Genomic DNA, 13,183 nt, shown 5'->3' with positions numbered 1-13,183 from the left:
AAGTGTGTGACACTGTCACTCCACTCCTCTGTCCTCCTCCTCCTCTCTCCTAATTCAAAAACACAGAGACAGTAATAACCTGAGACACCTTGCGTTTTTTGTGTGAGATGTCTGTTACTGTTGAGTCCCAGAGTTCACCCGAGTTCATCGCAACTACTGAACATTATGTGCAAAGATACTTATGCAGATACATATTCCAGATACAAGCCTGTGCATGTAGAATCATTTTCTCTTCACCAGTTCAACAACTGAGCTGCTCTCTGCACTGTCAAGACTATTGGCTCTCTCTCTCTCTCTCCCTCTCTCTCTTTATATATATATATATATATGTATATTTATGGGCTGTGATCAATGTCATGGCCTCTATGTTACCAGATCATTTCCCCTTCCACGAATCCTCAAGACGGAAAAAGTGCATGCAAACTTTAAACAGTTACACTGACACACCTACTGTGAGTCCTGCTCTCCTTCGCACAGCAAGTTGTTCCTTCAAGATATATGGAGAGCAGTTGGACGAATACAAAGTTGTGGAAACTACAGCTATAGGCCAAAAAAAAAAAGGGGAGAAGGGAAAAATGGAAAGGGTTATAAAAACATTTTTCCACATATGGCCCATGCCTTTCTTATCCCTATGCCCAGGCTGAGTTAAAACACGTGTGACGCAAATGAAAAATAAATCACCTTACAGCTTTTTGTTTTTGCACATGAGGCCAGGGGCCGATCGAAGTGTAGATGTATAGGCCCTGCTGTAAGTCTGATGTAGAGACACAACACTGATGCTCACATGTTTTACTGCAGGTCTACGCATCTCTTCTGGGTGAACGGCGACTGAGGCGCGCTCCCAGAGACAGTGCAGGCAGACGACAGCAGCGGGCATTCAGCCTCAGATTCCACAAAATTCAAGCCGAGCGTTTTTTGCAAGAGTCGCTGGTTCGTTCGTTTCGTTTCGTTCGTTCATGTTGCTGCAGAACAAGGAAAGTATTAGAGAGAGAAAAAACATGCCCAGGTCTGTTTGCTTCATATTATCAGCAGGTCAAAGTCTGCACTCATTTTTTATTTATGTATGCCATTACTGTAGATAAGTGTGGAGGTGAATCACCACGGTTGAACAGAACAGCCCTCTCGGGTACTTGCACAAGGAACTAGCCCTAACATGGTGAAAGCTTAAAATCAATATCCATCCTCCCCATTGTCCTTTTCATAGAAGGGGGGCAATTTGAAACAATGAGCGTCGGCCAACGCATCTCTTGCAACCGTTGCTGCGAGAGGACAACTCCGCCAACAGCAACCGGCTGCAGGCAAATCAAACCTCTCCACTGCACATCTGTATGAGCTCCATGTTTCCTGCGGTGCCTTCCACTGGAGGCTGATTTCCAGGCACATCCAACCGGTCGGAGACTCCGGATTGGAGTGAGAACACCCTGGAGAGATTATATATCTCAGCTGGCCACAGGATCTCCCGGGGGGGGGGGGAAGCTGGAAAAACGCAGCTGAACGTCCACGCTAACTAACTTAGACTGCTGCGACCTGGTCACAGATGAGCAGAATGACATGGATGGATTCCTACATAGGCTGTAGATAAACATAAGAGTATCTGAGTGTGAGCATTGAGGACGGTGGACTCCATCATTCAAGAAACCGTCATTCAAGCTTCTAATGCAACTGAAACCGCCTCAGGATGATGGATGAGGAGCAGCTGACGTCGGCGGGTTAAAACAAATGTAACAACAGGGGAACTTTCGCTGCGTGGTCTCGACTCAACTCAGAGATGAAAGTTGGGTTCGAGGCATGAACACCCTGTAAAAAGCTTGTGTAGTCTAATCGCCGCCATGTGTTCACGGCTTGATAACTCTCGACACTCGTGTTGTGTTTCCTCCACAGGTCTCAGATGGGGGATTCTTGAACGCGGTGCAGAGTGCAGGTATGGGTTTCCTCAAAATCTGTGTGTGTGTGTGTGTGTGTGTGTGTCTGTTTTGGGTGAATGAGAACCGCTATTGTCGTTGCTTGTCAGCCAAAAACGTAGGACTCCTCCACATCTGATCAAGGTTCAAGGTTTTCAACGTCTCATTTAGTTTCCGTCATATAATGGAGCTTCTGCACAAAATCCCCTCAAAGCTTTTTTAATAATGCCCCCCCCCCCCCCCCCCTTTCGTCTGACGCTGGTGTTTTGTTAAGTTGCAAGGTCCTGAAGTGATTGGTCTCTGGCGTGGCCCCTCGAAGCCGCAACCTTAAACCCAACAGGAAGCCGGCAATATTGAATTTTGTTTCCTATCTTATTGTATTTGTCGGCCATTTGCAGGGCGTCGTAATTTAACGAGCTCGAGAGTATTTAACAGGTCGACGTCATATTTGGTCAGTGTAAGATAAAAGCCTTCACTACTCAAAACTGCGCTGTGTCTTTGGTGTCATGTTTGAAATTGCTATGTTTTGCCATTGAACAGGAAGTTGTTGTCATGTGATTATGTCATGTGTACACATTGTCCACTTTGCCCCATACATGGCAATACTCATAGTCATAGGCGTAGCGTCATCTACTCGCAACGGGAAGGAACCCCTGGGTGACAATCTCCATTCAGCTTCCATGAAACTGTCATGTGGCCTGCTCCACACACGTGAGATGTATGCGGCAATGGGATAATTGGGACGAACTTGGAACACTGACTGTGACCAAGGGCTGCCTTTAGACGAACCTGTGAAATGATCAGTCACATGGTTGAGAGGTCTTCCAACAAACTCTTTCTGTTCCTATTCTCCCACCGGCCAAGACATAAATACTAATATCCTCTAACTCAATCAGACTGTCTAATCCAGTTTGCAGACTGCAGTCTCGCTTTTTATGCTGCCTCTGTTTGTTGTCTCCGTCCCCGCCCCCCCCCCCCCTAGTCTCAGCATGTAATCCAGTGTGGTTCGCCGTTCGACCCCCACCACCAGCAGGAGCCTGTAAATCTTTGCGTGCCTACAGCACATGGTCACAGTTAAAGCGGAGTGCCGAACCCTGTAGATGACCTGGGGTTTTTTTTCTTTCTTTATGCCGATGAGGCGTCACCCACAAACGATTCTCCTCAAGCCTTTAGCTGTCGCAGACTCTGACTGGAAAATGGATGAGTTGATGGGCGGGCACCTACGTCGTGCTCGGCAGCCGCGTTGGCAGGAATCCACGTACGCTTACGTTGAGCGATTGGCTGTACGTGTCGGAGTAAATCGGAGTTGTTTTGTGTGAACCAGCCTCATTTCCCAAGCAGGAAGCAGTGTTTTTTTAATAGATCGGTTTTACAGTTGGTTGTGCTTCTGGTTGCTATTAAGTGTCTTCCCTGCATTTCTGCCTCATAACTGTCTTGTTAAATCCCCCATCTGCCCACCAGACGAAACAGTCGTGTTTGACATGTACTGCAGCTTCACACAACTTTTGGGTTTTTGTTTTTTTTAACCTATCACTCCCGTATCCTCTAACGCGAGGGAGAAATGTGAAGCTGCTTGTCGTTGATTCCCGACATTTCAGAAACAGGTCCTCTAAAAAGCAGGTGGAGAATAAATAAGTACGTTGCAACTATCATACGTTGTTTGATTGGGACAGAATACCTCACAGTGTTCGTGCTTTTACTTTTATTCCACTTCAGCTCAGAACAACATGAGGAGGCTATGACGATAACTGGAATAATCGACAGTTCATTCATCATCAAAAGAAACTTGACAATGATCCCTGTGCCTATTCAAATTATAACCATAGCCTGACTTTAATGAATACAAAGTCATTCTGTTGATTCTATTCTATGTGCTATGTGGTCAAATTGTTTAATTTATCCAAATTTCCCTTCAGGTATCGGGTTTCTAGATTTGACTCGTCTGTGGCTTTAAGTGAATTTCCTCGTTACTCTTAACGTAATGTGATTCAGTAAACATGGGCTGTCTGACTGACTGAGCGATGGTCTGTGTCTGCAGCGCCGCTCTCCTGTTCGCAAGGCTTTGAAGAGCTGGGATACTACAACGGCTCAGTGTCCCGCACGGACTCGGGCTCCCCCTGCCTCAAGTGGACCGACTTCCCGGACTACATGCGTCTGTACCCGGGCCGAGGCCTGGGGGACCACAACCGCTGCCGGAACCCAGACCAAGAGGCCAACCCCTGGTGCTTCTTCAGGCAGAGCTCTGGTGCCATCGGCTGGGCGTACTGCGACTGCCATCAGGGTGAGTGATGTTGAACCAGAGAAGATCGCATGGTGTTATGATGCATGAAATGCAAAACGTTGACATGAAAATGAAGATGACACATGAAAAAGGTTCTGACACAAAAGGATAAAAATCTAAATCTGAGCTGTGGAACCAAAACTCTAACGATCACATGTTTAATAAAGATGGAAAAGAAGGACCAAGTTAATCGGCTAAGATAAGAAAAATGAAAAATCTCATAAAAATATACAAAACACATGGTTCAAGAGGATCCTACAAAATAATTGCCAAAAACTGAACTTCCTCCAATTTACCGCACTTTTAAAGGAGTCTCTGCTAAAAGAGGAGCACAAGGTTTCTGTCCTAATCCTCAGCCAGTACATCATTTTAATATCATATTTCCAAAATAATCATTGCTCATTTGAATTCGTGTGGCGTTCGTGTTCATTTTTCAAACCAAAAAAATCATATACACGCACAGTCTGTAGGGCGGTGAGCTCACGACCAGTGTCAAGTGGGAAATCCCGGAGCCTAAGAAGCAGCCATGAGTGTTAATGCGTTGCCTAAGTTCAAGTTTTCCAGCCCTCGCCTTCTTCCAGGCGGGCGACAGGCTGCAGGGCCTATCGGCGTTGAGCATCGATGAAACTCTTACTCCCTGTTTCCTTCTCCGACACTGTGCGGTTTTCCGAGCAACAGTCCTTTGAATGTTAAACATGAAAACTGTTTTAACAACAGTCTTGTTAAAGTTGAACATGGTTGAAAATTTGACAACAGCTCACAAAAAACAAAAAAACAATGCAACCTCAAAACAAGATGAGTGCTAAACTGGAGGCTGCAAAATGTAAGTTCTCGAACCAATGACGGGTGGCGTCCCGGTGGGTTGCCACTTGGTTGGGATGCATTCATTTGGTGTGATAAACCCGCCCTCTTTTGTTGGAAGATCTGTTTTGTGAAACCAGAGTGGACACATGGGAAGATTGGAACAGTAGAACCATTTCAGTCATCTATAGATGAACATATCTGCTGCTCTTTATTTTCTGTCACTTGGCTGTAAACTCTTTTGTCCCTGTCAGGACCCTGTAGAATGATGACTCTGGTTTTCCTGAGTCCGTGTCAAATTGAAATACAAATGCACTCCGCTGCCATTTCACCGCACCAATGACCGAAAATGCATTTGTTAGCAAATTTTCCAAACCTCAAATATATCTTCATCACGATTCTTCCTCTGTCATGGACGGAACCATGTGGAAATTTCCTGCCGCGTCATCTGCAGGTGCGGCCCGATTGGCGGGGGGATCGTCCGGCAGCAACGGGCGTCTGGAGGTGTACCTGAGCGGCCGGTGGGGGGCTGTGTGTGACACGCACTGGACCGACCGCGACGCCAGTGTCATATGCAGACAGCTGGGACTTGGGTGAGCTGCCTCTCCTTTGGGACCTTCGTGAGGAGCTGGGTTAGTTTAGACACTTCAAAGTTTGGTTTGTCTGAAATACTGCTGTGAACACGTCTTCGTGCGGGTGCCTCATTGCTCTGTGTTTGCTCTTAATGTTCTTGAAGTATAAATTTAAAAACCGCAGGTCTCCTATTAATTCTTGACTCGAGCATGAATCTGTATGACCTCAGTCACCCGCAGGCCCCTCGTCCAAGGCTCATTGACTTATCCCACTGGGGTCGTCGCTGACAGATTGTGGAAGTCACCAGTTACTCCTGTTTGCATTTTCTATTTAATCTGTGCGGCTTGTTGTGGCTTTGCATTGGCCTGGTATAAGTAGGAGCCTGCGTGTGTGTGTTTTAAAAGAAGAGCATCTCTCTGTGTGTCTGCTGTCCACGCAGGGAGATCGGCACAGCCCTGCAGGATTCCTACTTTGGCCCGGGATCGGTCTTCCACTACGAGCGCCTGGGTTGCCGCGGTAATGAGAATTCCCTGCTGGAGTGCCGGAGCCGGAAGTTTGTCGCCAGCGACTGCAACCGCGGCAACGAGGCCGGGGTGGTTTGCGCTGAGCCCGAAGGTGAGGCCAGGTGTTGAGACCGCAGATTCTACAAACTAATGGGGACACACGTCACATGGCAGGTTATTGCTCTGCCGGCCATATGCAAACAAAGTACCAGGATCTTGTTATTTTTTTTTGCAGATTAAAACCAAAATTAAGAAGTCCCTTCTCATAACTTTGACGTTTTCTTGGTTACAGTAGTTCACCGGTTCACATTTTTGTTGCACAATCACACAGCTTTTGATGAAATCTGGTAAACAGACATGGGGACAGAAGACAGTGATGATTCTTATAATACATTCGATGTTGTGACATATACAGTATGATAATGAGGCCTTCGTTTAATGCCATGAATAGTTGTCATTTATTAATGATCTTCCCACAAAGTGCAGTAAAGAAATAAAGAACAAAAGCAAATCAGATCCAAACCCTTTGCCTTTCAAACATCACCGTTTACCTTCACAGGTTGTTTGGCAGGTAGGTTGCTCCCTGGTTATATGATGGGGGGGAAAAAATCTCAAGCGCCCCAAACATTTGCACAGTACTGACTAAATTACACAGTCGAGCACATGCCCGTGGTTCTCAGGGTGTGAAGTATTTCCAGCAACAACCCCTTAATTACACAACATTAGTTGTCATTTGCTCAGTTGATGCTTTACCTTTTGTCTCCCAGGCACTGGCATCCCTCTGAGGCTGGTCGGGGGCCAGGAGGACTTTGAGGGCCGCGTCGAGGTTTACCACGGTGGCAGGTGGGGAACTATTTGCGATCGCCAGTGGGACGACACTGACGCTGAGGTGGTGTGCAGACAGTTGGACCTGGGGTAAGAAGTAACTCGTTGTGCTACTGCCACACTCCTGTGGCTACACATAAAAGATGGTGTTTGTTTTGTAACAGGGGTGTGGCCAAAGCCTGGAGATGGCCCGGCTCAGGTCGGGGACTTGCTCCCATCTTGCTTAGCGAGGTGAAGTGTACAGGTAACGAACTCTCGCTGGATGAGTGTCCTCACAACAACTGGGAGCAACAGAAGTGCGACGGCGCGGAAGCCGCCGGGGTTTCCTGCAACCCATACACAGGTCAGCGCCAGCAAAGAAAACACACACCAACACACACATTCATATGAGAAGACGTCGTAGACAACTGACATCTGACTGTGCTCTGAGACATGTCATCATCACCTTAACTGAGCTACACACTCTGATACCAACACTAAGATTTGTCCGTCACTCCCTGTTTGGGTGGTTTCCCTGTGTGGAGGCAGACGGTGCCGTCCGACTGGCGGGAGCAGACAATCACTGGAAGGGTCGCGTTGAGGTTTACCACCGGGGAGAATGGGGCACTGTATGTGATGACAGCTGGACCGTGCTCAACGCCCAGGTAGTGTGTAGGCAGCTGGGCTTCAGGTCAGTGCATCAATATATAATAATAATAGTCACTTCACATTTGTGCCTGAGTTAGAAGATGATGGGGGGGGGGGGGGTTTGCGTGTTTGCAGGGGCCGAGCGGAAGTGGCCCCCGACGAGGTGTATGAGGAAGGTCGTGGGCTGATCCTGCTGGACGACGTGCGGTGTCTGGGGTCAGAGGCCACTTTACTGGCCTGCACTCACTCCGAGTGGGGCCAGCACGACTGCTCCCACAGCGAGGATGTAGGAGTCCGCTGTGAGACAGGAGGCGGTGCCAGGGACTTACCGGGCCCATTGCCTCCCGGAGGTAAGCACACACACACACACACACACACACACACACACACACACACACACACACACACACACACACACACACACACACACACACACACATAGGTGGTTACTCATCTTGCATATGAGGGTAAAACGTGCAAGCGTCTGGAAAATCTCATGGCATTTACATCGCCTTTCTCCCGTCATGTTTGTTTTTACAGGCCCTCTGGTGCGTTTGGTCGGCGGAGAGAGCAGGAAGGAGGGCAGAGTGGAGGTCTTCATCGAGGGCCAGTGGGGAAGCGTGTGTGATGACGGCTGGAATGATGTCAATGCAGCTGTAGTGTGTAAACAGCTGGGATTCACGTCAGTATGAACACATGTTGTCTGATATTTTGCCTCAGAAATACAGTAACTGTGAGCCTCGTCAATAACACGGTACAAAAAATGACGGAGACCGTCTGGAATGTGAAGGACAGACAAGCCTGCCCCCCTGAGACGTACTGTATTATTGCTTATTGATGTCCAGAGTGGCTGAAGCTCGGATGAGTTGTGCTGGCCAGACAGGAATACAGACAGCTACAGTAATCTGACTGGAATGTTATAAAAGCTTGGATTACAGTTTTCATAGTCTGTGCAGTTTGAATGATTTGAGGGTGCAGGACACGGAATTGGACCACGGATCAAAGAGTTTGATTTTTCATATCATTTATTAAGTGTGAATCATCTGAGTTTAAGTTCAAAAGTTTTTTATGCCAGACAGATTTTAACATCTGTAAGGCAGGATTGTATTTTTGTCATCATAGAAAGGATAGGTGCTTTTACATTGAGGTACACAATGAATAAGATGGTTCAATTCAAATTCAGTTCTTTAGAAACAGTTTCAACACTATAATGGAATAGGTTTGTACAGTCACAGTGTACACAATAACATACATGCACAGGAATTGAAAATACAGAACAAAAAGGAACAAATAAAAGTGACGCTGTTTCGTTTGTGTGCGTTGTCCCCTCAGCGGCAGGGCAAAGGCCCGATCCATGGCCTACTTCGGCGAGGGTCAAGGTCCCATCCACCTGGACAACGTCCGATGCTCCGGCGCCGAGGCGTCCCTAGAGCAGTGCGCCGGTGTGGGCCAAGAAGGCCACGACTGTCGCCACAGTGAGGACGCAGGCGTCATTTGTGACTACACCCTGGATCCCCTGGGGGACGGTACCATGGCAACGCAGACCTGTGGCCTGAGACTGAACAATCAGCGGCGGCGACGAAGGATCATAGGAGGGGATAAGGCGCTGAGGTGAGCGCACGCACGTACGAACACTCTGACTCCTGTGACAGGCGGGTGGACTCACACAAGCCCCTGTACAGCCATCAGTATGTAATAACCCATTTCATTTTTGATGGTAGAGGTTAGTTAAAGGTTCTTGTCCTGACGAGAGATTGTGGAGCCCACAATGACAGGCGACACCTCGGTTTGTGTGAATGTGATTTCAGAGGCGAGTGGCCCTGGCAGGTGTCTCTGTGGCTCAGGTCTCAGTCCACGGGCAGTCACCCTCTGTGTGGAGCGTCGCTCATCAACGCCTGCTGGGTGGTCACAGCCGCCCACTGCTTCAAGAGGTAGGAGACAGCGCCCTCTGCTGGTTTCAGTACAATCACCGTATCTTAAGCCTTTTTAGCAACAATACAATTAATAATAAAATTAGGATTTAGAATTTATGTGAAATCATTTAAGAAAGTGAGATTTAGAATTTTTTTTATTGCATTACAAACCTATATTCTCCATTGGGCAATGTTTTAATTATTACTTTGTATTCTTTTTCCTTTACATCGTCTTTACTGTCGGCCCCTAATCGTTGTGTCCTTGTATACTGGCCCAAAACCAAAGCCTTGCTGAGCTGTAGTAAAAAAAAATGTGGGTTATGCATTACATCTAATACTGTAGATTAAGTGATGAGCATTTAGGAAGACAGTCATTTCCAATTTGTTTCCTTTGCTCCTTCAGATTCGGCAGAGATCCGACCCGCTACGTGCTGCGCCTGGGCGACTACCACACCGAGGAGCAGGACGACTTTGAGCGCACCTTGTCTCCCGAACGCATCGTCATCCACAGGAAGTACCACAGTCAGGACTGGGAGCACGACATTGCCCTGCTGCGGCTCAAGGGCACAGAGGGCAACTGCGTGTCGTTCAACCCTCACACGGGCGCAGTGTGCCTGCCGGAGGCGGGCAACAAGTGGGAGAGGAGGCCCGCCGCCTGCGTGATCACTGGCTGGGGCATCACAGGTAAAGTCACTGCATCGATGAAATGACCTTCAATCTGTGTGTCATCCGGATTTCATCACAGAGAGATAAAAGTGTGTTAACCATAAGTATCTTACTCACGATACAGTCAAGCCCAGAGTCAGATGAACATATGAGCTCTTCATTTATATCCCTCTAGTACAGAGAGACAGAACAGCTCTTACTAGTCATTGTTAAACCCAACAGCCCTAAGATTAAATTAAACGCGTCTCCCCTGTCAGACTCGGAGTACTCCCGGACCCTGCTCCAGGCCTGGGTGCCCCTGCTGCCGGCTTGGAAGTGTAAGAAGCGATACGGCGATCGCTTCACCAGCCGAATGCTGTGTGCCGGGAGCCTGTCAGAGCGCCACCGCGTGGACAGTTGCCAGGGCGACAGCGGGGGTCCGCTGGTTTGCCAGGGGGAGGGAGGCCGTTGGGTGCTGACGGGCGTCATCTCCTGGGGTCACGGCTGTGGCAATCCCGCCTTCCCCGGCGTGTACACTCGCGTCAGCAGGTTCCTGAGATGGATCGACAAGGTCATCAACAAACCCTTCAAGGACTAATGATGGAGAATGACACCTGGTGGTCTAGTGTCATTGAGCGGCTTCTGGGCTTGTCGCAGCCTGTTGGCCATCGAACTGTGTCGTGCCTCTTCCTCTTCAACGCTGAGCTCTTCATATCATGTGTTTTTTTCCAACATCACTTCAAACAGCATGTAAATAACATTGTATATTTTTTCTCTCACTGTGAATTGTGGTACTGAAAATTTCCCCAAAACTTCTACATGTTCCTGTTTCTTGCACCTCTTCTTCATTTTTCATTCCTCACTCGCAGAATAGTGTTTTGAACTGAAAAGCAGAAAAGCACCAAGGACTTACCGGTGCTTTGCTGACCAATAAGGTTGTGATGCTGTACAATGCTCGCCTTCCAGCAGTTTATCCACAGAAAGCCATTAATGTGACGGCTGAGGGTATATGGTTTGGTTCATGCTCCCAACAGCAGACCCTATTGTTGAGGCAAGTGGAAATGCACATGTTCATGGCTGGGCTATGCAGAGCTGGTCCAGACTTTTGGATTTATCAAAATTCATTCACACGTTATTCTCTAACCAGAATCGTCATCCCCATCTAACAAACTGGAATAGGACAAGTCTGAACGACTTGAGATCTGTGGCAACATCATTTTAATCCGACTACTTAGAACCACGTGGACCCACAAATACCACTACTGGGAATATGTGAGGCTGTTAAATAGTGTCACTCTGTATGTCACTCAAGCATTTGGGGAACTTGACAATGAAAATTTCATGCAAGGCCAGAGCCAGAGGCAGGGAAAGAAAGACAGAGATGGAGAAAAATAAAGTGTGTAGAATAGTATTTCACTGAATTTGTACAAAGAGAGAAATTTGATTTGTTTCACTAACATTCCACGTGTGCATATGTGAAACTACACTACAGGCAAGTCATCATTCACTTTTTCATTGTTATTCATTCATGACATCCTTGTTGCTGAATGTATCTGCTAAAATCATAACTAATTACAGATCTATAGAATCATTTTTGTCGTCAACTACCAAATGGTAGAAAGTGTATAGAAGAGTATAGTAGTATATATAGTAATCCATTGATAGGCTGTGTACATCGACCTGGACCTAAGAAGCCCACAAAATCCACAAGTTGACTGTTGGTTTAATTTGTTTGTGGTCATTTGTTTAACTGTTACTATGTTTGGGGATAAGGGATTAAGGATGTTATCAACTGTATGTGGTGAGAGCCTTAAAGCCTCATCACCTGATCGTCGGGCAATGTCTTAGAAAAAACCCGACACCCTTCAACATTCAGCCGAACATTGTTCTTATACTTGGTAGATAATGCTAAATTAATTTGTATTTATTTTCAGGAATACTGTACAGAAACCACTTAAGTAAATAATTCAGTTCTTTGTTCTTGTTCTGCACTGGCTGATGTAATTTTCATTTTTCTTATCATTTTGGTTTTGGCGGAAAAGTCATCAGTGTTGACATTCAAAAGTGAGACAATGGATAAATTAAAACATTGCTGTAAGTGACGATGCTGCTGCGACATTTATTTATAGTGTATATAGGTTATGTCTCAGCCACAGGACTCATAAAAGAGATTAGCTGCACAATTTTCATTCTAATTTAAAGCCTTTTGGGTTTATTTTTGTGGAAATCATTCATACAGTTTATTAAATTGTCCACAATCACTCACAGATTCAGCTAAACTCTACAATCCATGCTCTATAAAACTGAGGGCAGACGCACGTAAATGTAGAAACAACAAAGCACCTGTTTAATCCAGAATTTATGGATATCCTTGCTTGATTTGCTGAACTTAAAATCCAGCCATAAATATACATTTCTTCTCTTTTAAAACTTGATCAATCTGTTGACAGGAAGTTTTTTGGGTTCGTAGTGTTATATAGTATTGTATATGTATTCAAGGATATTTAAGGCCAATCAATGAATATGGGACTATGTGCCCTAAGTAAGATTGTGTATAGACAAGTGGCAACCCACCATGACGTCACCCATTTGAAGCCTACAGTTTTGCATGCTGTTTTTATACCATATTTGGAGGAGCGGGGGCTGGGCCTGACCGAGAGCTCGTTCTATCTATTTGTGTATAGATAAGTAGAGTAAAGTTTTGACTTTAGAGCTTGGCAAATGGTGGGGACATAAAACTGACAAAGGGTAGGTTATTGCATTTATCTGTGAATTATAAAGTTGAGATGGATTCTATATATTTTCAACTATACAATTTATTTAGAAACATTCAGGGGGGGAGGGGCCCGCTTCATGTTTTTCGGAAGTTGTGGGGAACAAGTCCCCCCGCCCCCACGACCAATAATAAAACCACGACCAATATCATGTTTGAACAGTACAGTACACTCAATAATATTCTATGCATATATTATATTATGCAAAATGCTCGTATGTATTGGATTCGTTGAGCCGAAAAGCTGAAAAAGCGTCTGACCCGGCGGCCGCTGCCTGTTGTGTGGAGCTGGCAGCCGGAAGCTGTGATCAGCTGATTGGAGGAGGAGCCACGAGAGCGGT

General features: G+C 46.5%; 1 protein-coding gene across 2 annotated transcripts in view; it reads left to right on the top strand.

Moving 5' to 3' along the window:
- Positions 1-12,171, top strand: part of si:ch211-51a6.2 (neurotrypsin) — a 12,734-nt gene extending 563 nt beyond the window's left edge. Inside the window, exons 2-15 of one of the 2 annotated variants that reach the window (XM_035606717.2) lie at positions 799-930; positions 1,882-1,921; positions 3,940-4,182; positions 5,438-5,576; positions 5,996-6,171; positions 6,827-6,974; positions 7,049-7,227; positions 7,413-7,554; positions 7,647-7,861; positions 8,052-8,193; positions 8,844-9,122; positions 9,320-9,442; positions 9,828-10,108; positions 10,348-12,171. In XM_035606717.2, coding sequence (XP_035462610.1) covers positions 799-930; positions 1,882-1,921; positions 3,940-4,182; positions 5,438-5,576; positions 5,996-6,171; positions 6,827-6,974; positions 7,049-7,227; positions 7,413-7,554; positions 7,647-7,861; positions 8,052-8,193; positions 8,844-9,122; positions 9,320-9,442; positions 9,828-10,108; positions 10,348-10,667 — 2,559 coding nt within the window. In that variant the 3' untranslated portion in view covers positions 10,668-12,171. The remainder of the gene's footprint in view (positions 1-798; positions 931-1,881; positions 1,922-3,939; positions 4,183-5,437; positions 5,577-5,995; positions 6,172-6,826; positions 6,975-7,048; positions 7,228-7,412; positions 7,555-7,646; positions 7,862-8,051; positions 8,194-8,843; positions 9,123-9,319; positions 9,443-9,827; positions 10,109-10,347) is intronic. The other variant, XM_035606718.2, reaches the window with a different exon arrangement.
- Positions 12,172-13,183: the final 1,012 nt, after the last annotated feature.

The sequence above is a fragment of the Scophthalmus maximus genome, chromosome 10, assembly GCF_022379125.1.
Source record: "Scophthalmus maximus strain ysfricsl-2021 chromosome 10, ASM2237912v1, whole genome shotgun sequence".
In the NCBI taxonomy this organism is placed as follows: domain Eukaryota; kingdom Metazoa; phylum Chordata; class Actinopteri; order Pleuronectiformes; family Scophthalmidae; genus Scophthalmus; species Scophthalmus maximus.
The sequence above is the reverse complement of the archived record's forward strand: the minus strand, read 5'-3'. Positions and strand labels throughout refer to the sequence as shown.